This window comes from Lytechinus variegatus, chromosome 3 (genome assembly GCF_018143015.1).
Source record: "Lytechinus variegatus isolate NC3 chromosome 3, Lvar_3.0, whole genome shotgun sequence".
Lineage (NCBI taxonomy): Eukaryota > Metazoa > Echinodermata > Echinoidea > Temnopleuroida > Toxopneustidae > Lytechinus > Lytechinus variegatus.
In genome coordinates, this window is record NC_054742.1 from 14,633,797 (window position 1) to 14,657,847 (window position 24,051).

Genomic DNA, 24,051 nt, shown 5'->3' on the forward strand with positions numbered 1-24,051 from the left:
TTGTGATGGGCTGCTGAGCTATGTTACTACATTACTATGTTAGTTGCCATAAGGGCGAAGATGCACTAGTCCTTGATGAAATGGGTAAGTCCACATTGTTTTTAGAATTGGAATAATATATCACCATTGATTCAATTACATTTCTCTCTTCTTTAGCTTCTCCAAGAGGAGCATCTGTGTCTACTGCAAAGAGCAAGGAGAAGATAGCGCTAGCCGAGAAGATTTCTAGTCCAGTTAAAGAAAATAAGTCTCAAGAAGAAGAAGGAAAAGGTACTTTTACTTTCAATTGTCTTTGTCAGGAAAACATTATGTAGAAATTATTTGAAATGGAATGACATTGTTTTTTGTTTCTTAAAGAATCTGGTGAGGTTTGTTTTGCCATGTATTTCATTCAAGTGAATTTCTAGAATCTCCATTATTCATATACATATGTTCCTTATTTTTATTACTTTCTTGTGCCATATAAACCTGATTCATTAAATTCTTAGATCATGGGCATGGAATATAAGCTTCCTAGTGTTCTATAAAAAGATTTTCTTTATCCTTTCTATGCTTGAGTCACTTTTTGTAATCTGTTATATTGATGCGGTATTCTTTCTTATGCCAAAATCTTTTCCTTTATTGATGTTTTAAAGAAAGTGATGTATCAGCAATTGTGATTTTATCATAAAGTATCTTTGAACGGCTTAATTATGAGATATACTGGTACACTGTATGAGCAGTCTAATTCCATAGTTCCTGCAGTATCATATGTAGCATAACGAAACTCCACTTTCTTTTTTGTTTTTGTGTTCAAATAGATGAGGCAATTTCTTTGAATCAGTCCAACAATTCTGCTTCTTCTGCTGTTACTTCTGCGACAACAGTTGGCAATGTGGGCATCTCTGTTGGTAAGTTCATTGATTGCCAAGTGAGAACTAAATTTATTTGTATCATTTCATTGATTAAAAATGAAATGACTGTCTCTGTAGTGTATGACAGCTTTGATTAAAATTCCCTTAAAAACTCCATATCTGCAATTCATTAGGCATTGAACATATTAAAGAAAAAAATATGTGAGTTCATTGTTTTTCTAACATTTTTTTTCTCTTTTATCTGTTTCCACATCTATACCATAGAATACAAATATAAAGTAGACATGGGAAGAAATTAATGAATTTATCTATCAGGTTTATTGTGCTCAAGGCCCTGTTGAGAGCCTGTTATATATAAGGTATATAGCAAAGTATACAGTTCAGGGTGACCTCTCAGTTGAAATCTTTTACATTCCTGTCTAATATAATGATTCAGATTCAGAAATTATGACTAGTGAGAAGCAAGGTGAGATCCCAGAGAATACTGAGGATGATGGTGTGACTAAGGAAGAACCAGCACAGTCCATAGAAGATACATCATCTAGTTCTACCCTTCAAAAGAGTGCTTCAAGCCCCAGTATAGCATCCACACAAATCAGTCATGTCTCACATGATTCACAAGATTCACATACTTCATCACAAGGTAGGATCAGTGTTTATTAAAAAAGATACTTGCCGACCAAGACCATATACCCTGAGATCAAGTCTAAGACAAAAGCACAGAAGGCACTGACCAAGACCTTTAATATCTATAACCAATACTATAACCAGTGTTACTTAATTGACACAGGACCCTTCAATAGTCATGCATTAAGGATAATGTTATTCAGTGTGGAGTACAGACTGTATCATTTTTAACATTGCAGTCAGTTTCCAGTGAAATAGTTAAAAGATTAAATTGAAACATTTTGATACATAGTCAAACCTCACTTATCCTGCCTCCCCTTATCCTGATCTCTCTATTATCTGGCCGCACACTTGCCAAGATTTTTTTTTCCAATTCAATCTAGTACGTTGGGAAATAGAGATTTCAATCTAAACTCAATCCTATACGCAAACTTACTTTGATTACATACATTTTTTCCAATATATTCTACCTACAACAACTTTATTTTTCATGAAAATATCTCACCCGAATCAGCGAAAGAACTTGGACAGGATAATTTTCCAGTAAATCAGGGCGCAGCGCAAACATTTCATCATGAACTCTTTTCATTTCCCGGAGAAAAAATAACACACATCTTTCTAGCTAGTGCTAGGCCTCAATATGGACAGTGCCATCTATCATGTTTGAGCCTACAGTCAGTATAATAATGGCTGACATTGTGAAGCTGCGATATCTGCCTCGATGATCTAATTGTAAAGCTTAGTTTCATCGAGTCATTCTCTTTCTTGGAGGTATGCTCGATGTATACCTCAATCATTTTAGCAGGTAAATTATTCAAGAGTTTTGGCCATTGATCGATTTCATTTCTGTAAAAATACCACCTATGATTTGTACTGACACTGCAGTGAATACTGTCTGTATGTATGCCTACTACAATAGATAACGTGTAGCTACCGCTGTAATGGGGAGGCAGCTGCATGTATTTAAGATTGGGTCTCCCAGATCCGGATGAATCCCTTATCTGGATTGGTGCTGGTCTGGATAAGAGAGGTCGGATTGTATTTTTTTTTTTACAATTAACAATTTATAGATAATAAAATACTTATTTACAAAACTTACATACTAGTGTATGTGCAGCAGTAAAAGCATTTTATTGTTGATAGTTGCTGTAGTTGCTAGTTCTGTGCTGGTCATGGTTGAGCGATCTGAGATCGGAAAATTTTAGTCCAACATCAAGCCCAGGACTCGAGCTCAAGACAAAGACAGACAATAGACTAATCAAACTGTTCTCTGGTCAAAGGCCTGGTATGATTGCAACAATATTTTATTTAATAAAATTTGGTCATCCTGTAGGAATCTCATTTTGGTATCAGAAATAATTGATTTCATTTTATTGATATATGATATTCATCTCTTTTCTAGTTTCATAAGCCTAAGGTGTCTGTAATTGGTCTTGCATAACAGGTTCATAAAATATGAGATCATTATATTTTCTATTAGTAGATCCCACATAACCTTGTTGACATTTATTATACAAGTTAGGAGTAGTTTGATTGCTATACTGTTAATTTTCATTGATGAGCATTTAATAGAGTCATAATCAATACATGTATTCTGTATTAGATCAAAGTGTTGAGTCTGGAATAGCAAGCCAGGTTTCTCAAGACTTGAGTTCACTTCAGTCCATACCAGGTACAGCTTATCTTGTCTTCAGGCTAAGCTGGTGGCTTGCATTCAGCTTATCATAGTCTCATTTTAAAGGAGATTTTGCTTCATGCTTTGCAAAAAAAAAAAAAAAATTATATATGCTAGGTGTTTTCTTACTTTGGGTAAGGAATGATGATATGCACTAACAATGCAATGGCTTGTTGCTTTAATGGGGACTTTAACAATAATTTCACTGCCCATGCTTTATTTTTTTAATGCTTGATATAAAAATATTAACAATTTGATCTGTCTCTCCCCCTCTCTCCCTTCAATTCTCTACTTTTTTTGTAATCTAATTTTCTGAATGTCCTATGCTCTCTTAATAATATTTGGTTCTTTTCCTCCATTCCTGATATCATATTATATGTTGGAATGTGCATCTATTACTTTGGGTCTATTCGCACTCTATCATTGAATAATACGGATCAATTTTCTGTCATGATTCATATTTGTGTATGATTCTGTATGTCTTTATGCTTATAAAATCCCTTATCTATAAAACTTTCTTGGTTTTTTAATGTTTTTGTATGGCCACCTCTCTATCACTTTCACCATGCATGTCTGTCTGTCCATCTGTCATTCATTCACTATTTGTGCCTTTATCTTTGCTTGAATGCCTTGCCTGCTATATCCCCCTTCCACACATCCACAGCCTCTGACCAGCCTCTTATTTCATCCAACAAGCCAGCTTCAGATTCTCGTTCTGTCCGCTCCTTTGCTAGCAGCATGGGGGAGGATAAGAAGAAGAGTATGGGATCATCTCTCATGCAGTCTTTCAAAAGTCTTATTAAGAGAGGCAAGAAAGGAGGAGAAGAAGATGAAGAGATGGATGGAGGAGAAGAAGAAGAGCTACTGATGTTAGAAGGAGAGGATGATTATGATGATGAGAAGTTTGATGAATTGGACAGTGGTAAGATGGTCCTAATCTGCTGTATCCCATAACAAAGCTTAATGATTTATCTTGGGGGTAATACCTATGAACAATTGCATTGATTAGTGCGCACATTCAAATGTAAAAATCTGTTGCACAATAAATTGCTTAGCTTTAAATCACCTGGCACTGGAATTTATTGAACAAAGATATTACATTTATGGGGGAATGCTTTGAATTCAGTACTGATAGCAATGGCAACTAACAATCTATTGCTTAGATGAAAATTTTGCTTGTAATGGAATTTTCAAATGTACTTTGTTAACCGCATGATTCAAGCAATTATTTATTGAAATGTGTAATGTTGTTATTTCAATACTTATATGACAAAGCAGGCAGTGATTGCTTGTTTATTTTTTATTATTAGATGGGAAACTGTAAAATAGACTATTTAAGGGAAGTATAAAAACTGGTCAATTTCTGTTTAGTTCATGCCCCCCCCTTTCCCAATGAACAACTACCGGTATATATGAGCAAAACATGCAGAGCAAAATGTATTTTAAACCATCCAGTATATTATGTGGCAAGTGATATTTAGCAAAAATGATTTATGTATACATAATTTTTTTTTTTTTTTACTCCATGGAGAAATTAATTAAAGTAGACCTCTAGTTAGTGAGTAATGCAATTTTTTTAAAAACAGAAATAGAAGATATGGGAGTACAAAGTAAGACTGAAGTGGAGAAAGAGCCTGAGGAAGAAACAGAACAAGAGGAGGCAGTTACTGATGACCCTAAGCCTGAGATCAATAAATTAGAAGTCATAGTTCAAGGAAAGCAGATCTCATATTATATACCAGACAAATATTCAAAGATGCAGAGTCTTCCTGATCCACCAAATGCTGAGTTACAACTTGACTGGGTGTAAGTTGATTTGATATGCTGTAAACTTTGATTGTTCAGTATCTGTGATTTCAGATCTTTATACAATCTGTATACAATATAATTCTTTTTTTTTAATGTCAGCAAAGCAATGGAAGAATGATTGATAAGATATCTGAGAACATTCTGGTGTTACTTGCAATTCTTTGGCTGTGTGGTAAGACATTGGTTTTACATGACTGATGTCATTGGAATAAGGGATAAGAGGATAATTATGTTGATCACTTTCATAAAATTGTTTATAATTGCAATTATTTCACATATTTAACATTGAATGGTCAATGCTTGGAAAGATCTTTCCTCACACAAGTAAAATGCAATCTAGGGAAAATTACAAATGTTTTAATCAATACTGTATCACTTTGAATGCAGAACTTACTAATCAAAGTACAATTATCGTGATTGTGATTATCTTGTTACTAGGTATGGCTATCGTGGGAATGACTGTAGAGGCAATCTTTTTGAAGTAGCTGATGGAGGAGAGATTCTATACTTCATGTCTAATATTGCTATTATGTATAACCCAACACTTAATACCCAAAGACATTATACAAAGCATACAGCTGAGATTCGAAGGTGAGTGCTTCACTGTTTTGCAGAACAGTATTTACCAACTGTAAAATTAAATGCCATTTTGTTGATTTTTTCTTAGAAGAAACATTAAAGATTTTGAAGTGTTTTGTATCAATTGATCCCTGCTCACAACTATATAGACTTTTTAATAACCTTTTGTGCATAATGTATATCCTATCTTATCAATGAATTGTTTTTATATTAAGATATTGATTTTGTGTAATCGGTCATTATTGCATGATAATGCTCAACTTGGCAACTTTGACAAAAGAAAAAGAAGACAAAAATAAACAACAGTAACCTGACATAATTCAGGTTTACCTTCAGTGCATACAATTCATTCTATCATGACATTATAGGAAGCAAACTATATAAATAATTAAATTTCATGCTTTTACTCAGAGTAACTCTGTACATTTTGTTTAGCATGAACGTTCATTCAGATAACATCACCGTGGCAACTGGGCAAGCAAAGGGACCAGCAGGGTCAGAGGTCAAGGTATATTAATTTCTTTATTTGCATTGTTTACTGAAATAAATTTGCTTCTATATTTTTATCACACAAAAGCCAGTGAAAGCACTGGCTTAGAACATGGACAAAATTGTATTGGCAGGCATTTCCTTTTACATTTTCACATCAATTTGAGGTATATTAAGAAATTAATATAATAAGATATTAAGATAAATTGTTTGATTTTATGAAATTTTATTTTATTGCAGTTAAAATGATCCTAGTCTTTATTGTTAGTAGACTTGGTAGTCAGCTGATTTTCTCTCCCTAGTTTGTACATCATAGCTTATGTTTTCATACAATCACTTTGTATTATATCTTCATTTACATGGTAGTGTAATTTCCATGTAATTATCATAACTTGTATGTCATGATTGCAAATACATTTATATTGTTTGATGTTGCCCAGAATAGACGTGGAAACAATATGGCTTATTATGAATTAATATATTAACGTTAATAAATAGATTAATTAATTAAAGTTAATAAATGAATGAATGAATTAGTTAAGATTTTGTTTTTTACTTGATAAATTTTAACCAGTCTTTGTCTTTGGAAATAATCGGCCTTCAGTTATTGAAAGAGAATGTAGCCAGCATTGTGCTTATAATCATCAAATGTTTTTATAAGAAATGATAATCTGTCATCTTGAATTATTGCAGCCTATGGTTCATTTATGGAAGGTGAATACTCTGGAAACTCTGTTGGTTTTTGAAGATGACTTTGAGAATGCCATCATATGCTTGGCCTTTTCACCTCTCCAGGTATGGTGCAATAGTGTTGTATAATGATTAAAATTAGAACCTTTTTCTTGATTGCTTTGTGCACATATTTGAAAGATGCATTAATACTTCAATGCCATGGACAAAAGTAATCACTCCTGACCAAAAGATTGACAAGTATTAGTTTCTCATCAGGAAACCTGTGAAAGTTTGAGCCTTGCATTTGGCGATGTGTCCAGGATTATCTGATGGATATTAAACCAAGCTTTTCAAATTTAACTTCTGTTCTACTGTAGATAAACCATTGTAACTTGAGGTGACCATAACTGTTGGTATCCAAAGAACAAAAGCATGTTCATTTGGTTATGCAATTAGCCAATTGCATTGCTATATCAGTGCATTATTTGTCCTTTGTTAAGGAATACTTCAATTCAATTAAGTTCAATTCAATTTGAATACACTATGCTGAAGTCTCTCAGTTTAAAATTTCCTTGAAAATACAGAACTGGAACCAGTTTGGCCTATACCTGTTAATAAAGAGGATTGTCAGGCATTTGCTTCCAGTAGCTTTATATTAGATCTAGCCCTTTATGTAAATTGCCAATTCGTCTACTGCCAACTCGTCCACGCAACACATGGTCTTTAGTCTAATGCCATTCCATCAATCGGCATTTCGTCTAACAACCATTTTGTCCATGAACCATTTGGTCCGATCATCATTTTGTCTAATCACCAGTTTGTCTAAAACCATTTTGTATCATAACCGTTGGTGTAATGTCCATTTTATTTTGATTAATTTTGCTTAATTAACACTAAATCCTATTAGACCAAATGGTACACGGACTAAATGGTTATTGAACCAATTGGTTATCAGACGAAATGGTGAATGGACGAAATGGCAATTAGACCATGTGGATAGTGGAAGAACTGATGGTAGACCAAATGATAGTAGACGAGTTGGTAACAGAATGAATTGGCAGACCAATTGAAAATAAGCTGCCCTATATCCTTGTGATTTTTGTTTCAATCAGGACTACCTTTTGGCAGTTGATCAGAGCAATAAAAACACCTTATCAGTTTGGAATTTCAAGACAGGTGATAAGATGACATCAATTACAGTAAGTTAATATATGGTACAGCCTTCATCAATCACAGTTTGTCTGAAAGGATAATTGTAATTGTATGAAATGTTTTTTATTACTTCTCTTCATGTACTTGATAATAAGAGCAATAAAATTTATTCAACATGGTGATCTGAAATTTGTTTATGTGGTCTATATTATTTAGAAAATCAGGTGTCTTGTCTAATTATTCAAGCTGTGAAATATCGCAGAAAGTTTTCATCTAAATATATACAGATCTAATGAATAGCCAAATATGTAAATTCTTAGTAAATTAGCAATTAATAGTTTTGTGTACGTCTAAATAGTGTTTCATTATGATTAGTATTGGTATGCTTTCATCTTGATCATCAATAATTCAGAGCAACAGACCATTTTACTTTAATATGATGATAATCTAGAGTGTTGTTTGCATTTGTAGTTGAACACAACAGTGGTATGTCAGGCAAGCTTTCACCCCAAGGATTCTGGTAAGATAATTAGCATTGGTAGAGAACATCTAGTTTTCTGGGAGCTTAAATCTGATGGAGAGGATGAAGCTGAGACACATGTAGCACAGACTATGGCAGCTAATTTTGAGGTCAGTCCAAATATTGATTTATTATACACACTACAACATAGTCAATGATCCCACTGGATATTTAGGCACAATAGTTTGGAGAGGTTGACTATTGTGCTCCCCCCCCCAAAAAAAAAAACATGATCCCTGACATTGTATTTTATCTAATGCGGCTGGATCCGTGCCTGCCAATGTTTTGACTTGTGACAGCAGTTTGATATACCGTGTTCCAGAAAATAATTACATCAGAAATGAATTATGTATTGTATAAGATGTATTATGATGTGGTATTTCAGTTCATCAGAGGATTTTTCTTCATCAAAGTAAATTGTTTATATGTTGAGTGGAATGTAAAATGTGAAGTGAAATTAATAGAAGGTAAAATTGGATTGAGTCTAGTTCAAATCAATAAGAAAACCTCTGAAAGAATTTGTATTATTCTATATGAAATATCAATTTGATTTGATTGAGAAGTTAGTGAAATGAAATAATTCCACTGTGATTATTTGTGTTGTCTTCAATTGCTCATATTATTTTATCACTGCTTGCAGAACAACATGAAGGCTAAATATATTATCAGTATGTCATTCCGTGGTAATGGTGATCTAATAACTGGTGATTCTAACGGGACTATCTATGTCTGGCCATCTGGTGGTAATACTATCTCGCACACCATCAACCATGCTCATGAGGTTTGTATTGATATTCAAACACATTTAAGTCCCTGTGTACTGTTTTTTTAAGCCATTGCTTGCATGGAGAAGTGATTTTTGTATCAACAGTGGTTTATGAATATCTAAACCTGACCTAAAAACAAATATTGTTTCTAATTCTAATCATATAAGTGCAATGCCATGATAAAATATGTGTAGAGTAAAATTGAATTGTGAAACGTGTGAAATACAGAAATACAATTACTTCTATTTTAGGTTTTAATTGTGGCAAAGTGAATGCTTGTTTACAGTAGTAACTACTTGATATAGGCTATGAAATGATAAAACAGTGTTCTCTGACCTGTTTTGCCCTGCGTATTACATTTGATATGGATATCTATATAGTAAGGAATGTTTTATACAATTGTTTTATGAAAGTAGGTTTTTTAGCTTTTGAAGACCTGGGCACTTTGATGTTGTAAAATTATGTCATACTCTGAACCAATTAAAAATTCACTTTTATATTTCCACCATTCTTAATATGATATTTTTCCTGTACATTATTCTGTATGGCTTTTTCAGTAAATTTATATTTCATTGTGGTAATGAAATTCAACACTTTTTTACCTCTTCCTAACAGGGTCCAGTGTTCACCTTACAGATGATAGGTAAGACTTTGGTTTCAGGTGGTCGAGATGGATTCATTAAATGTTGGTCACTAGCAGGCAAAGGTGCAGACTCTAATGGTAAACTTCAGGTGAGTGATGGTCACATGATCAGTCATGTGATTAATTCATTTCATTCGATGTTGATCATTAGCAGGCAAGGGTGCAGACTCTAATGGTAAAATACTGTGATAAATATAATGACCTCAAACATTATGATAACTTCATGATGGGACTTCATTTGTATGTTTATATATGAATGAATGCTTAATTAGGGTTTGCTATCATTTTTGTGCGTGCAAGAAAATATTTTCTAGTTATAAATTATTTCATGCATCATCTTGTTTTTAATTTCCAAAACAAAGCTGAAGAATATACCAGATACCCTAATGTATTCTTATTTGTTGATATTAAGTATCATCGACAAAATATGATTAGTTGAAAATATAAAGCTTACTGTAGTAACTATTCTTTTTCTTTTGTAATTTTTTTTTGAACCCCCCAGATACCTAAGCAAGAAGGCGGTATTCGTACAGTACTTCATACTGGAAATAAAGTTTACATCGGTACTACCATCAACTCACTCTTATCTTTTGACTTGAAGGATAATACATTCATTGTGAATGGAGAGGAAACTACTAATTGTGTGACACAAGTGAGTTTTTTTCTATTGTTAGTGTGTATCTATCAGAAACAAGTTACAGAATTTTAAAACGAAATATTTTGCCAACTGCAAATTAGCTAAATACTAGTAGTTCCTCAACCTACCTACCAAACTACCTACCATACATGTGAAGCTAGTACTTTTGAAGCCAGATCATTGAAAGTATAAAACTCTTAATTGCAATGCCCTAGTAGGTATTGAAATGATCTGACCTGGAAACATTGATACAAATATTGGCCCATCCAAAACCAATATAATTTTAGCTCATAAGATATTGATGTGTGGAGATGGTACTGTAGATAATTCACCATTTAGCTCAAGTTAAACCTATCTTGAGGAAAGTAAATATACCACATTACCACAATGTCTCAATTCCACATCAAAGTTCAGCACAGTACAGAGCCAGTGTGTCATCAGCTAATGACATTAAATCACCCTTCAAAGAGCTTTCATGGTTACAATTATTGATATAAGCTCTGATTTCAGACAAATATATAGAGTAAAATATGATTTAGCAACCATTTGTCACTAAAGATCACAATTTTGTTTCCCTTGTGTCGTTTTCCAATCGAAAAATACATCATTGGACTCATTCATAAAGCCCACCTGCTCATAAAAGCTGTGTATTTTGTCTACTTTGGATGGTCTTTTTATACATTGTGTTATACTTCAATATTTCTTTTACATCTTTCATACAGGCTCACTATGAAGAGGTTCACTGTATGTCTGTTCTATCTGATGACCAGTTTTTGACCGGTAGCTATGATGGTACAGTGTCTCTCTACAACTTCATTGACCATCGTCCACTCTGGAGATACATGGTCAAAGGGACTAATATCCATTGTATGGATGTCCATCTTGATACAGGTCTGGTTGCCTTGGGAACTAAGGATGCAAAGTAAGCTTCTCTGAGATAACAATGCCTTTCTTTGATCTATTTATCTCTGTCTCTGTATTTTTGTCTTTTTGGTTTATATTGTATTTATGTATGTGTGATGTCCTTTTCTAAGTCTAGTTTTCATCTCTATTTCTCCTTTTCTCTCAGAGCCCCTCTCTTATATGCTATAGTTTCCATTATTGTGTTTGTATTTCTATATATGTTGTGTCTGTGTATCCCTTCTGTTTTATCATTTTATCTCCCTCATTGCGTCTCTTTCTATTTGTTTTTGCCTCATTATATTTGTCTTTATATTTTCTACATTGAGTGGAACTACATACCCTTTTTCATTTTCGATATTTTTCTATACATTTGGTTAGGACAGACAAATAATGATGAAATTGATTTGTTTTAATCAAATGGAAATTATGTAATGATTTCATTATGGAAATTTCAAAAAGATGTTTGTAATGGCTCAATTGATATATTCTACTTGGTTTTTTTTTTATCAAATACATGCACATTATCAAATGAGTATATTTGAAATGCCTCTAATTGACTAGTTTGATGTATGAAGAAAATTTTGTATGTACAAATGACATATGCACCATTTTGTTTGTCATGTGCAGCATGCAAATGTATAAAAGATTAACACTAATGCTTTAAAACTGTGATTGATTAATTTTGTTCATGCATTTCATCTTTCAACCCGCTGCTTATCAGAATGGGTAACAGGTAATGATTTACTGTGTCATCGTGGTATTCCTTAATTCACTATCTTCTTGTGTACACTTTGTTCATGAAATCATTTATCCATAAATGTCATTTTTCTAATTGATCGCATTAATTGCTCCATACAGGCATTCTGTTTGTGTGTATTTCTCTAGAAGTAATATAAAACTTTGGTCTTAATCTCTGGTTTATGTTGGTGTTCAGGACATGTCTCATATTATTAATTGCATACATTTAATCTTCTTCCATCAATACCTTTTCATGTGATCATTGTTGCTTGTCATGTCATTGCATGCTTCCCATGTATCATTAAACAGTTATGATAGAAGGTAAATATATATAGTAGAAGAAGTAATAGTAATATAGGTTTGATAGTTGAAGAAGTAGTAATCAGGATTTCTATCCATTTTAATAACCTGCTTTGCTTCATATGGAGATGGCTAAGAATATCTTGCACTCACAGAAATGGATTGTACCTTTGCCTCCATCTTCTATCGGCATACCATGCTGCATCCTTCTTTAATCTTATGCTACTACAATAATACTTGTGAAACCAACTTCATACTGACCAAAGCCCTTTAGACATTCTTTCCAATGCATACAATCTGTCCATTTTGTTGGTGTAACTAAAACATAACCCTCCTATTCTCCTTAACCATTTGCTTCTTCCCTGCCATATTAGTAGTGTTCAATTTCCTTTTTGCTTGAATAATCATAAATATCCCTTCCCCTCTTTCTTTATTTTGATTATATTCTCAGAGATTATTATTAGTAAGCATGCCATTCAACTTATATTGTGATAGGGTGTCCTTAATTTTGAAGTCTTCTTCTTTGTGTTTCCATTATCTAAATATATGAATTCACTAGTTGTAATCTTTTTGTTCTATAAAATATGGCCTAACATTTTGTACTAAAGATTGATTAGACTTTGCTTGATATCTTTTCCAAATAGCTGTTTAAAATCTTGTCTGGGCACACAACAGCTGGGTTTACATGTAGCCAATTGCATATATGATAGACAATGTCTGCCCTGTTATATTCTGGCTTAGGTGAAAAGACTGAGTAAATAATGAATGAGTATAGATCCTTCAGATTTAAAAAAAGATTTCTTTGTTTGATAATAGTTACACAAATTTATGAAAATGGGGTAAATAATATCAGCTTACTTGAGTACAATAATATCCATATGTCTGATATGTTTGACTTTGAGACAAGCACCCGGGGGGGCCACTTCCATTCACGAGTGGATACCATGCGCGACCATGGGGTCTCGAAAAGCACCCTAAACACGTAATTTCCATATTCTGAAAATGCACCCCTTAACAAGTATTGGCGTTTGAAACCCTACCCTTAACAAGTATTGGAAACAAAACGATACTCTTGGCAAATGTTCCCTGAAATGAACCCCTAAACAAGTAAAGGAATGTTTTATTGTTACGGGTCCTTCGGCCCGTCGGCTTTACCTTATTTGGTTTAGTACGACCCCATCTTCTACACCTCGCGCAAAATCGGACCCTAAACACGAATTGTTGGGACAAAAAAAACATCCTTTATAAAACATTCTATCTTTGTTTTATCATCCCGCAAATTCGACCCTAAACACGTAATTTTCCTAGCGAAATAGATACCCTTTTTTCATTATTTTTGTGTTTTTGACACCCTTATCAGTTATCACGTTACGTAGGTAACGTGCCCTATCGTGAAAAAGACATCCTTTTTACGTGTTTTTTTGGTCGCGCATGGTATCCACTCGTCAATGTAAGTGGCCCCCCCGGGGACAAGCACTAAGGCCAGAATTCACAAAGGTGGTTTTTATAACCACCGGTTTAACCCATTGTTATGCAGATTTCCTGTATGAATTACGCTTATTTACCGCATGTATTAAAAACTGTCCAATGCTGATGCGCTCTTTTGTCACAGTGTGCGGAATTGACGCCTGTTGTCATGGTTAAGTACACTATTTTTATTAACGAGTCCACTGTCTGTAGAGTGGACTCATTAATTCAAAACAGTGGACTCATTAATCAAGTAATTGTTGATCAATTTTGACAAGTTATAGATCATTTAAAATCTTAGGATATTCCTTCTCTCAAGCTCAATAAAAATCTCAAAATTCACTTTGGGTGACTTATTTTTATTTTTGGGGTGTCTGGTCACATACTGTATCATATGTTCCCCTGGAGGACAGTCAATATGATACAATTATACTATATAACTCTTTATTTCCAGTGTCGTCATCTTGATGCTTGGTCAAACAACAGAGGATGCTGAGGTGAATCGTTTCAAGCTAGGTAAAGGAGCGGCATGTTGCCTCAAAATATCACCAGGTAATTTAAATTGATAGTGCATTGTTTTGTATAATAAGAAAGAAATATATGTGCTATTGACATACATAACATATTATGTCAACATGGCGAGATACATTATCTAGCCATGTTGGCAAATAAAGAGTAAGTAGAAAGATTAGTTTATTCACGTAGATGTTGATCTGTACTCAACCAGCCAAGACGCAACCTGAATTCATTTTGAACTGGATGTGGTGAGTGCAAGTTATGGATATAAAATTAACCGTAATAAGACAGGGAGGGGGACTGATTCAGCCCCCCTCAACATTTTTTGTGATAAATCCGCAGTGCAAATTTTTTTTACCGCGTCGCTCACTGACTTTACTTTCAAGTCTCGCACAACTTTTGAGGCAAAAATCGCGACCCCCAGGTAAGGGTTCCAAAATTACACATTTCGTAAGTGCATGCAGACTCAAAATTGCTCAAAAACATGAATTTGTGTACAAATCCAATACAAATAGTGTTTTTAGCTAAAATTCATAAAGGTATCATTATTTTTCCTTTTTTCTGCTTAAAATCAATTAATTTCATCTTGTTTATGGTCAAAATAAAGTCCCTGACAATTTCCATTGAAAAAAACCAAAAGCCGAAAAACAAAGAAATATATAAGAAATTTAGAGAATATCAAATACATAAGAAATAAATGTGATGTTGATTTTTGTTTAAGTACATTTGATCACATTCCTATTAAGAGTCTGTGAACCAAAAATTAGCATTTTAGGGGCATTATTTTATTAGTGCAAACTTTTGATTTTATACATAAATTAGCATAATTAATTAGCGATGAGATTTTTTGCAATATTTGATCTTATGGTTTTGTATATTATGCCATGGGTAATGTGCATGCCATTTTTCCACACGATTGACGCAGTCTTCTTAGGCATCGAAATATCCCAGTCTATTTAGGGCTTGATCTCAAGTCAGTCAACTTGGCGAGATAATATAACTCGCCATTTTGACATTCCAACTTTTTGTTTGTTGACTTGACGAGATACCATTTACGTTTATGTCGACTTGGCACAATGATTTATCTTGCCATCTTGTCAAGTCGATGGCACTTTATTGCTTCTGTAGAAATGACTAACCATCAATTGAATTCTATTGCTGGTAATAAAGAATCAGTTGGACTGTCACAGTGGATGCTTACTTCAGAATTATTTCTTTTGTTCAGATGGTAAAATGATTGCTGTTGGTTGCCAAGACAATCAAATCCTTATACTCCAAGCTCACAACAAAGGCAGCACTCTGGAGATGATTGGCAAGTTCACAGGTCACAGTGGACCAATCACAGGGCTAGACTGGTCAAAAGACATGACTGGAGAAGTGGAGCCTAGCTATCTGGTTCAAAGTAGTTCAGACCAGATAGAATATCTGATATGTGAGCATAACATTTTAATAATCAACTTCCTCTGTCCTTAAATAATATGTTTAGGTTTAACAGGTCTGTTCATTCCTACCCAACCTGCACATCAGGAAACCTTCATCTCACCAACCCTAAGTTATTAATAACTCATAAATCAATTCGACGTTATGGTCCAGATATTTGGAACAACTTTCCAGACAATATAATATTAAGTCATGTTCAACAATATACTCATTTAAAGCCACTATTAAAGAAAAAACATCGAATCATATGCATCCCCCTCCTCAAGTTAAGTATTCAACTGCCCTTTACTTCACCCGCACCTGCATTACACCCACTTGATCAATGAAGAAAGAAATTTATGTACATTTTTTTACGAGGCCGTAATAATATTCAAGCTTAACAGCTCACGATGGCGGTCTCCTGCATTCGTTTAAATTGTTATTTTCTTCTTGTTGATATTTATTTTTCATTGCTTTATTGTTTTGTAAAACTTAATTGTATCATCTAGATGTTATGTTGCATATTTATCTTGAATGCAGAAATAAAATAAAATGAAATCAAAATATTGTTGTTAAAGCTATTAAGAACTTATTTGTGCGTGTTTAGATTAAATAGATAGAAAAGATTTTTTAATAAAAAAAATCTAGATTTGTGGATAAAGTGCATGGTAAAATTACAGCTACAATTACTGTAGGAATTATGAAATTGAATTATTGGGTGCAAGACTAACTTGGGATTATTTCATTTTCCTTCATGGTAATGTGAGCAAAGTTTGACATTGTTTCAATGTTTTACAGGGAATAGTAAGACGTATGAAACTGTTGAGAACCTGGAGGAAGTCTATAATGTTGATTGGTCATCACAGCAATGTCTCATGGGGTACCCAGTAGCAGGTAGGTCAGCAAAGTTTAATATTCAGTTTATTGACTGATGATTGGCACTCTTGCAATTTGTAATTCAATATAGCAGCAGTAGTAATTTTAAAAACAACTACATACAATATAAGATGAAGGTTTGTTTTTAAACGTTAGAAAAACCTTTAATTTGATACCAAAATCATAAGTTCATTTACCCCAAATGAATTTTGACCTAATAATAAATGCATCAGCTAATGGATTCTGATAGGTTCGGACCATTCTTTATTATATGAATTTTGTATAAAAGTATTTTTTATTTTTTTTATGCAGTCCTCTCTGTAAAATATAAAGTGTTATTTTATTTTGGTGATAATGGTTTCCTTTGAAAGGTATTTTTGGAAAAGAAGAAGGACTTCAACAAGCCTCAGTAGATGTCTGTCATGATGATTGTCCATTGGTTGTTGCAGGGGGCTATGATGGTTATATTCGTCTTTACACATATCCTTCTACTCATTCTGAGGTCAGTCAATGTTTTGCATACACAAGAATACATGTACTTAAAAGCTGTCAATTTTTCAATGCTTCATGAAAATGTTGAGATGATTCATATAAATATTGCTGTGATAATTAAATAGTATTATAGCATGTATTCTGCTCATATTTGTATTAAAAATATATTATGTTATTTTCTTTCCATTTATAATATATCAGGAAACAGGTCTTATGAAAGGGGTACTCCAGGCTGTAAATGATTTTTGAACAGATAAAGAAATATCAAACAAGGAAAACACTGAAAATTTGATCAAAATCGGGCAAGGAATAACAAAGCTATGGCATTTTCAAGATTTGGATTATTCCTCTAAACAGTTCTCGGCATGTCTTCATGAATATTCAATGAGCAAACTATCCCCACTTGTTCTTTTATTATATGAAATTAGGTTCATTCAAATTTTTTTTCCTCCAAAAATTAGATTAGGAACTTATTTAGTGCATTAGATATTCATTGCTGCAACTTATTTGAATGTCAGGAAGACATATCATTCACATGTGTATGAAAAAATGACACAATTAATATTTCATGTAATAATATAAGAAGGAAAGTGGGAATGTGACATCATCTGCCCACCGTACGAGTATTCATGACGATGCAAATATAACTAGTTTTACAAAATACTGGGTAAGTCTTGAAATTCAATAACTTCATTGTTTGTTATCAGATTTTGATGACTATTTCAGCATTTTGCTCTCTGAATTTTACTCTATTTATATACAGTACATATATAGATGTTTTCAGTCCTGAGTACCCCTTTAAGAGCATGATATGTAAACAGATGTTGAAAATATTTACATTTACACTGCTTTACCTGAAATGTTCATGTTAATATATGTATTCTTAACTGGTAGATTTATGTGGTTTTTTGTAAAATTTCATATAGGCTCAGTTCAAGCAGTTTGCTGCCCATCCTCATTGTGCAGTGTGTGTACGGTTCACAAGGTCTTCTCAACAATATCTCTTATCAGCTGGATCCAAAGACTATACTGTCTGCCAATGGAAAATTTTGTCTACCAAGGAGTGACTTTCAATTTGCTCACCAATTTATTCCAGTCTTCTCTGCTCAAAGTCAGAACATGATGTTCCAGGGGCTAAGAGCTTTGGCCTTTTTTTTTAATTGCTTACAATAGGAAAATATGAATAAATTACAGGACGTATGTTGTTTTTATCACATTGTAAGTCATTGGGTGAGTAATAACGTAGGTAGACCTGACAGACATAATCATTTTTTTTTTCTTGGCTGATGTGACAACAAATTAATTGTATACATTTATTTTATAGTTGCATGGAACAATCAATATTTAAAATGAAATTAAACAGATGTAATATATATAGTGTTTAGAATATTACATAACTCATTACAATACATGACATATATTGGTAATACTCCGGGGGGGCACTTCCATTCACGAGTGGATACCATGCGCGACCATGGGGTCTTGAAAAGCATCCTAAACATGTAATTTCCATATTCTGAAAATGCATCCCTTAACAAGTATTGGCGTGTGACCCTACCCTTAACAAGTATTGGAAACAAAACGATACTCTTAGCAAATATTCCCTGAAATGAACCCCTAAACAAGAACAGGAATGTTTTATTGTTACGGGTCCTTAGGTCGTCGACTTTACCTTATTTGGTTTAGTAAGACCCCACCTACACCTCACGCAAATAGGACTCTAAACACGTAGTGTTGGGGCAAAAGGACATCCTTTATAAAACATTTTAATTTTGTTTTATCATCCCGCAAATTCTACCCTAAACACATAATTTTCCTAGCGATATAGATACCCTTTTTTCATTATTTTTGTGTTTTTGACACCCTATCACGTTACGTAGCATGCCCTATCGTGAAAAGGACATCCTTTTTACGTGTTTTTTGGTCGTGCATGGTATTCACTCGTCAAAGTAAGTGGCCCCCCGGGGTAATACTACAGTATGTTTATTTAGGTGTAGGGTTTTAGAGGTAACAATAATTTTGTAAGTCCATTGCAGTCATTGGTCCATATGAGGCATTGTAGCTCAGTCAGCAAGCGTGCCTGTGTATTCCAAGTGTGCACTAGATATTGTACTTCTTAAATATCCTTCCAACAGTGATAGCCTTAGCACACTGTAATACATGTTACAGCTTGTTGTATTAGCAAGGCTATCAAGATATTTATGTGTAGTTTAAATCAGTACTGGAGATGGTAAGTTTTTCTGCAGTAAATCCCCACCGGCATCTTCATGTAGACTTTCTGAATAATAATTGTGATATTGAATGATCATGTTCTTTATGTCATACTTGTTAATACTTTATATTGTAAATTATTTAGAAATAATCAATTATAAATATTTATAGTATCCATGTGAATGCCTTCCACTATCATTAAATATTTGAAGTTCTTTGCCAGCCTAATTCAAATCAAACCTGACAGTTCTAGGTGTGATTTCAGTCTTAGAATATTGTGAATAGTAGAAGCAAATGCATATTTTGAAACAGACTGATGATCTTGAAACATGATTAACAATGTTGTGAGTTTCAAGAGAAGTGCAATATTATCAACATCATGAATGCAAAAAGTGTTCACTGTAGAAAAATATAAAAAACAAGGAATATTTATAACAACATTTGTTAATTTGATGGTATAAGAATATTTTTGTTAGTTTGATGATCAGTGGAGATTTTGTGCTGTCTGTTTTAGGGTTAAATTTGTCATTGTCAGTTGTGTTCTATAATATTCATGGTTATAAATGAGTTTGTACAAATGTGATTTCACTTATATTTTTTTCTCTCATAAAGCTCTAAATGCATTATTGGTTTAAAATAAAAATAGTATTAGTCTATTCTTGGTCTCTAGTATACTCTTTTAAGATCCCTTATACTGCGATGCGATAGGTATAAGTTTATTACAAATACTCTGAAATGATGACTTTGAAGCAAAGTTATCATGTCAAGTCATAAAAGAAGCTCAAAATAAGAAAAGTGCAATATTATATTACTTGAGTTTGTGTTTTACCAGAAAGGTTATAATTTCTTTATTCTGTGCAAGTGTGAAAGTTGAAATCAAATGTTTCCAATGTCAATATGACCACATGTAGTTTCAGCTTTGTGTGATGTATTGAGTTTGTGTATCAAAATGATATACAGGGTTTGCTCATTGGATGTTCATTGTTGACTTGATAACAAATTATTATGTATTCCTCATTTCTTATCCCCTTTCTTTCTGATTTGTAAATATTGAAGTTCTATATGAAAGAATTTTGTAAAGTGGTTCACTGTGTCTGAATACTAAGGAATGTTACCAAGACTTTCTACTGCTTCATACATCCTTGATATTATCATTATAGCATTTACCGGTGAACACTATTTCATTCAAAACTGGTTTTTGACTTGCTGCTAAGAACCGTATCTAATTTAATTAAATGTAGATGCATATTGTGGATTATATTTCTATTTTCAGATATATGCATTTAATCTTGGGTGACTTTTAAAACCATGAATATCATATATTAGGCTATACAGCTATATAACTGAATTGTTTGTGTAATTGTTCAATTTTGGAATACTCTTCCATACGTAGTATGTGTCTTATTTAACAATAAAGCCATCGGAAGTTTACAGATTTGATGGTTGCCTTGGTAGCTGGGGGGGGGGGGGCACTTCCATTGACGAATAGATACTATGTGGGACCAAAGAAACGTAAAAGGGTATTTTTTTCAAGATTGGGCATGTTGTTTAGTAAGGTAATAAGGGTGTCAAAAACACTAAAATACTGTAAAAAGGGTTTATATTTCGCGAGGAAAGCTATGTGATTATGGGAATGCTTGTCAAGAGTACTGTTTTGTTTTTAATACTTGTTAAGGGTAGGGTTTCACATGCGAATACTTGGTTAATTGGTGCATTTTCAGAACATGAAAAATAGTTGTTAAGAGTGCTTTTCGAAACCCCAATGTCATGAATAGTATTCACTCATCAATGGAAGTGCCCCCCCCCCCCCCGGGCTTGGTAGTATATCACTTTTATAACCTATGAAAGCTTGCAAAGTAAATGATTTATGAATTCATACTGAACAGGTCTACTGCATGGCTGAACTGAAATTTTATTAGTTTTCTATATGAATTGGTTACGAACATTTAATTTGTGCAGTACATGGGATTTTAAATATCGATATCATATTTCAATCCGACATTGTATGTGTTAATAGAAATCTTGTTTGACATGGTAGCTGTGTATGCACTGGCAATTGATCAACCAATTTTTGCCAATAGTTACTGTCATTGTTTCATTTTTAGTTAATATTTCCCCCATCATTTTCTTCATTCTTACCTTCCTCTATCCCACTTTTCTTGTCATTTTCATTTTCTGTATAATCTCTGTAAAAAATTGTGATAATTATTGATAAAATGAAAGTGTTAAGACTATGTCATAGACTCTTTGAGAAAATGCACGGCAATCATTTCTTAGTATTTGATGTACTGTATTAAATACCTTGATTCTTTTTTTAACCAAAGTGAATTCCATTCTCAACATTGACTGCAAAGTGTGTGAAAACATTTTTCTAAATGAGATACATCCTGTATCATATTCCATGACTGTTCTATTCTATTCTGCATGTTATTACTGTGCCTCAATGTGGTTATTATATATTCAACCATAGAAAAATACCGTCCTTAGAAACCAAATACTCATTGATCACTACCCAAGTGCTTTCAAGTATTATATGCAAATATGTAATCAAGTACATGTATTGTGAGTTATGAATGAATGAGATTAAATGTACTAGATATTTTTTTGTCTTAATCCATCTTAAACCACAATCAAAATATATGCAAATAGTATGTTATGAATCTATAATACTCTAGATAATACAGTCATATATTTGTAAAATAAAAATGTTTCTTGTGAAGATTGTATGTTCTCATCTTACCATAGTTAGCAAACGACTTGTAACAAAGAACACATTGCGTCTCGTAATAGTCTACTAGATAGATTGCATGTGTTAATAATCAATACAAACACTCTGGTCAAATTTATGAATGATATAATATCAACTGCTAAGTTTACATCTATTCTACTTTTGGAAGATTGCTGAAAATTAAATGGGCTGGTGTATGTTAATACCAAGTGTTGTTGTGTATTTTGTCTGTTACATTCTGTTTCTGTCCATTATGAATTTAACATTCTAAAGCAGTCATCTGCGGAGATGATCCTCGACTTCATTATGATTTTATTTCATTTGAAATTAATTCCTACTTCAAACTGAAAAGAACGGCAATGTTTAAGGTTTAAGTATAATGAATAACCACCCACTGAATATTAAAAACTGGGTAGATTAATGAACTATTCAATAAATTGTCATTGCAAAAGTTTTACTTTGCTCTATTTATCTAGAGCATTTGCTTTTACAGTCTGAAGGCTTCCCTAATGATCCACAATACAACAAAACAATTCAAATAAAATAGAGAATGGAGTTAGAAAAAGTATAGAGAAAAGTTCTTTAATACCGAGTGACAAAATTACATAAACTTTCCAAACCAAAAAGGAAAACAAAGAGATTGGATTAAAATCCACATGACATAAAACAGCAATTGGCATACAAATGCCCCCCAAAACCCATAATCTAATTCACTTTTATAATCTGACTTTGATTATTTGCTAAAGCAGATATCATCCATTGAAGGCAATATTCCCCATTTTGATCTCAATAATATAGGTCCATCATATAAATAACATCTATTTGCAACATTCAGATCACAATAGGATGATATGGAAATATACAGTAAATCTTACTTTTGTGTTTTCAAATAAATCAGATCAGAAGGCCATTGTAAAATGCACTCTAATTGTTATTGTAATATCAAGAGGTATATGCGTTAAGACATGCTTTATCCCATGAAATCTACCAAGAGCAGTCTTTCTTTCATAAAGAACTTGTGGTTAGTTTTAATACACCTCTAAACTTTCTTGCATTATTTCAAACATTTCTGCAAGGTGCCTAGAAAGGCAGATCTTGTTTAAGACAATTTCTACAAATTAGTTTTGTAACAATAATAATGTTTGAAGAAGAAAACAAATAAATAGACAGAACAGAAATATATTGTAATTATTAAATTAAAGATAATATCTAAATGTATAATGATCTCATCTTGTTATTTACAGGTCAATCTTGCTTTTATACAAACTAGTCACTTTTACAATTAATTCATATTACCTGATGAAATGAAAATACCCAAATAAGAAATTTAAATTGTATTTAACATGTTTATCAATATTTTAGTCTAAATTCAAAGTGCCTTTTCAATAGCAAATGTGTAACCCCAGATAGTAATACAGGTGAAAAGTTAAGAAATATTCTTAAATAAAATAAAGAATAAAGACACTATTTCGGGACCTCATGTTAAAGGAGGGGGGGGGGGGGGGGGGGGAAGAAAATCTATTAAGGAAATCCGATTCTATGTGAATGTGCATATGCGTACACTGGGAAGTCTACTATTCATCAAGTTAAATATGTCACAATTATTCCAACATCTCTTTGCTTCTTGTACAAAATGTATCTGAATATCACATTTTAAACTGATTATAGCCATATGCAAAACTTAATATTAATACCAGAACTTTGATGGTATACTTCACTACTTCTGACCTGATAATCAAATGGAATATTTGTTTTGTCAGTATTTGATTCAACTTGTACATGTATCTACCTACAAAATACCAACAGACAAACAGCATGAAAACTTATCAATGTAAAATAAGATGCATTAAACTCTGAAACTCCTCAAGCAAAGTGGTATTAGACAATAAATTTGCGACATACTTATTTGGCAAAATATTCTTGCTATGCACATGATGGAGGGAACTGCTCACAGTACTCTTACAGAACTCCCACTCT

At 33.0% G+C, this 24,051-nt stretch overlaps 1 protein-coding gene across 4 annotated transcripts in view; it reads left to right on the forward strand.

Annotated features, from left to right (window-relative positions):
* Nucleotides 1–18,639, forward strand: part of LOC121410292 — a 38,628-nt gene extending 19,989 nt beyond the window's left edge. For 2 of the 4 annotated variants that reach the window (XM_041602286.1, XM_041602287.1), the window contains exons 9-30: nucleotides 157–270; nucleotides 801–890; nucleotides 1,291–1,497; nucleotides 3,085–3,153; nucleotides 3,821–4,078; nucleotides 4,743–4,962; nucleotides 5,404–5,556; nucleotides 5,980–6,052; nucleotides 6,727–6,828; nucleotides 7,818–7,904; nucleotides 8,329–8,487; nucleotides 9,018–9,158; nucleotides 9,760–9,876; nucleotides 10,290–10,439; nucleotides 11,147–11,346; nucleotides 12,049–12,060; nucleotides 12,375–12,386; nucleotides 14,287–14,384; nucleotides 15,574–15,780; nucleotides 16,566–16,661; nucleotides 17,015–17,145; nucleotides 18,062–18,639. In XM_041602286.1, coding sequence (XP_041458220.1) covers nucleotides 157–270; nucleotides 801–890; nucleotides 1,291–1,497; nucleotides 3,085–3,153; nucleotides 3,821–4,078; nucleotides 4,743–4,962; nucleotides 5,404–5,556; nucleotides 5,980–6,052; nucleotides 6,727–6,828; nucleotides 7,818–7,904; nucleotides 8,329–8,487; nucleotides 9,018–9,158; nucleotides 9,760–9,876; nucleotides 10,290–10,439; nucleotides 11,147–11,346; nucleotides 12,049–12,060; nucleotides 12,375–12,386; nucleotides 14,287–14,384; nucleotides 15,574–15,780; nucleotides 16,566–16,661; nucleotides 17,015–17,145; nucleotides 18,062–18,202 — 2,837 coding nt within the window. In that variant the 3' untranslated portion in view covers nucleotides 18,203–18,639. The remainder of the gene's footprint in view (nucleotides 1–156; nucleotides 271–800; nucleotides 891–1,290; nucleotides 1,498–3,084; nucleotides 3,154–3,820; nucleotides 4,079–4,742; nucleotides 4,963–5,403; nucleotides 5,557–5,979; nucleotides 6,053–6,726; nucleotides 6,829–7,817; nucleotides 7,905–8,328; nucleotides 8,488–9,017; nucleotides 9,159–9,759; nucleotides 9,877–10,289; nucleotides 10,440–11,146; nucleotides 11,347–12,048; nucleotides 12,061–12,374; nucleotides 12,387–14,286; nucleotides 14,385–15,573; nucleotides 15,781–16,565; nucleotides 16,662–17,014; nucleotides 17,146–18,061) is intronic. The other 2 variants (XM_041602284.1, XM_041602285.1) reach the window with 2 other exon arrangements.
* The last annotated feature ends 5,412 nt before the right edge of the window (nucleotides 18,640–24,051 follow it).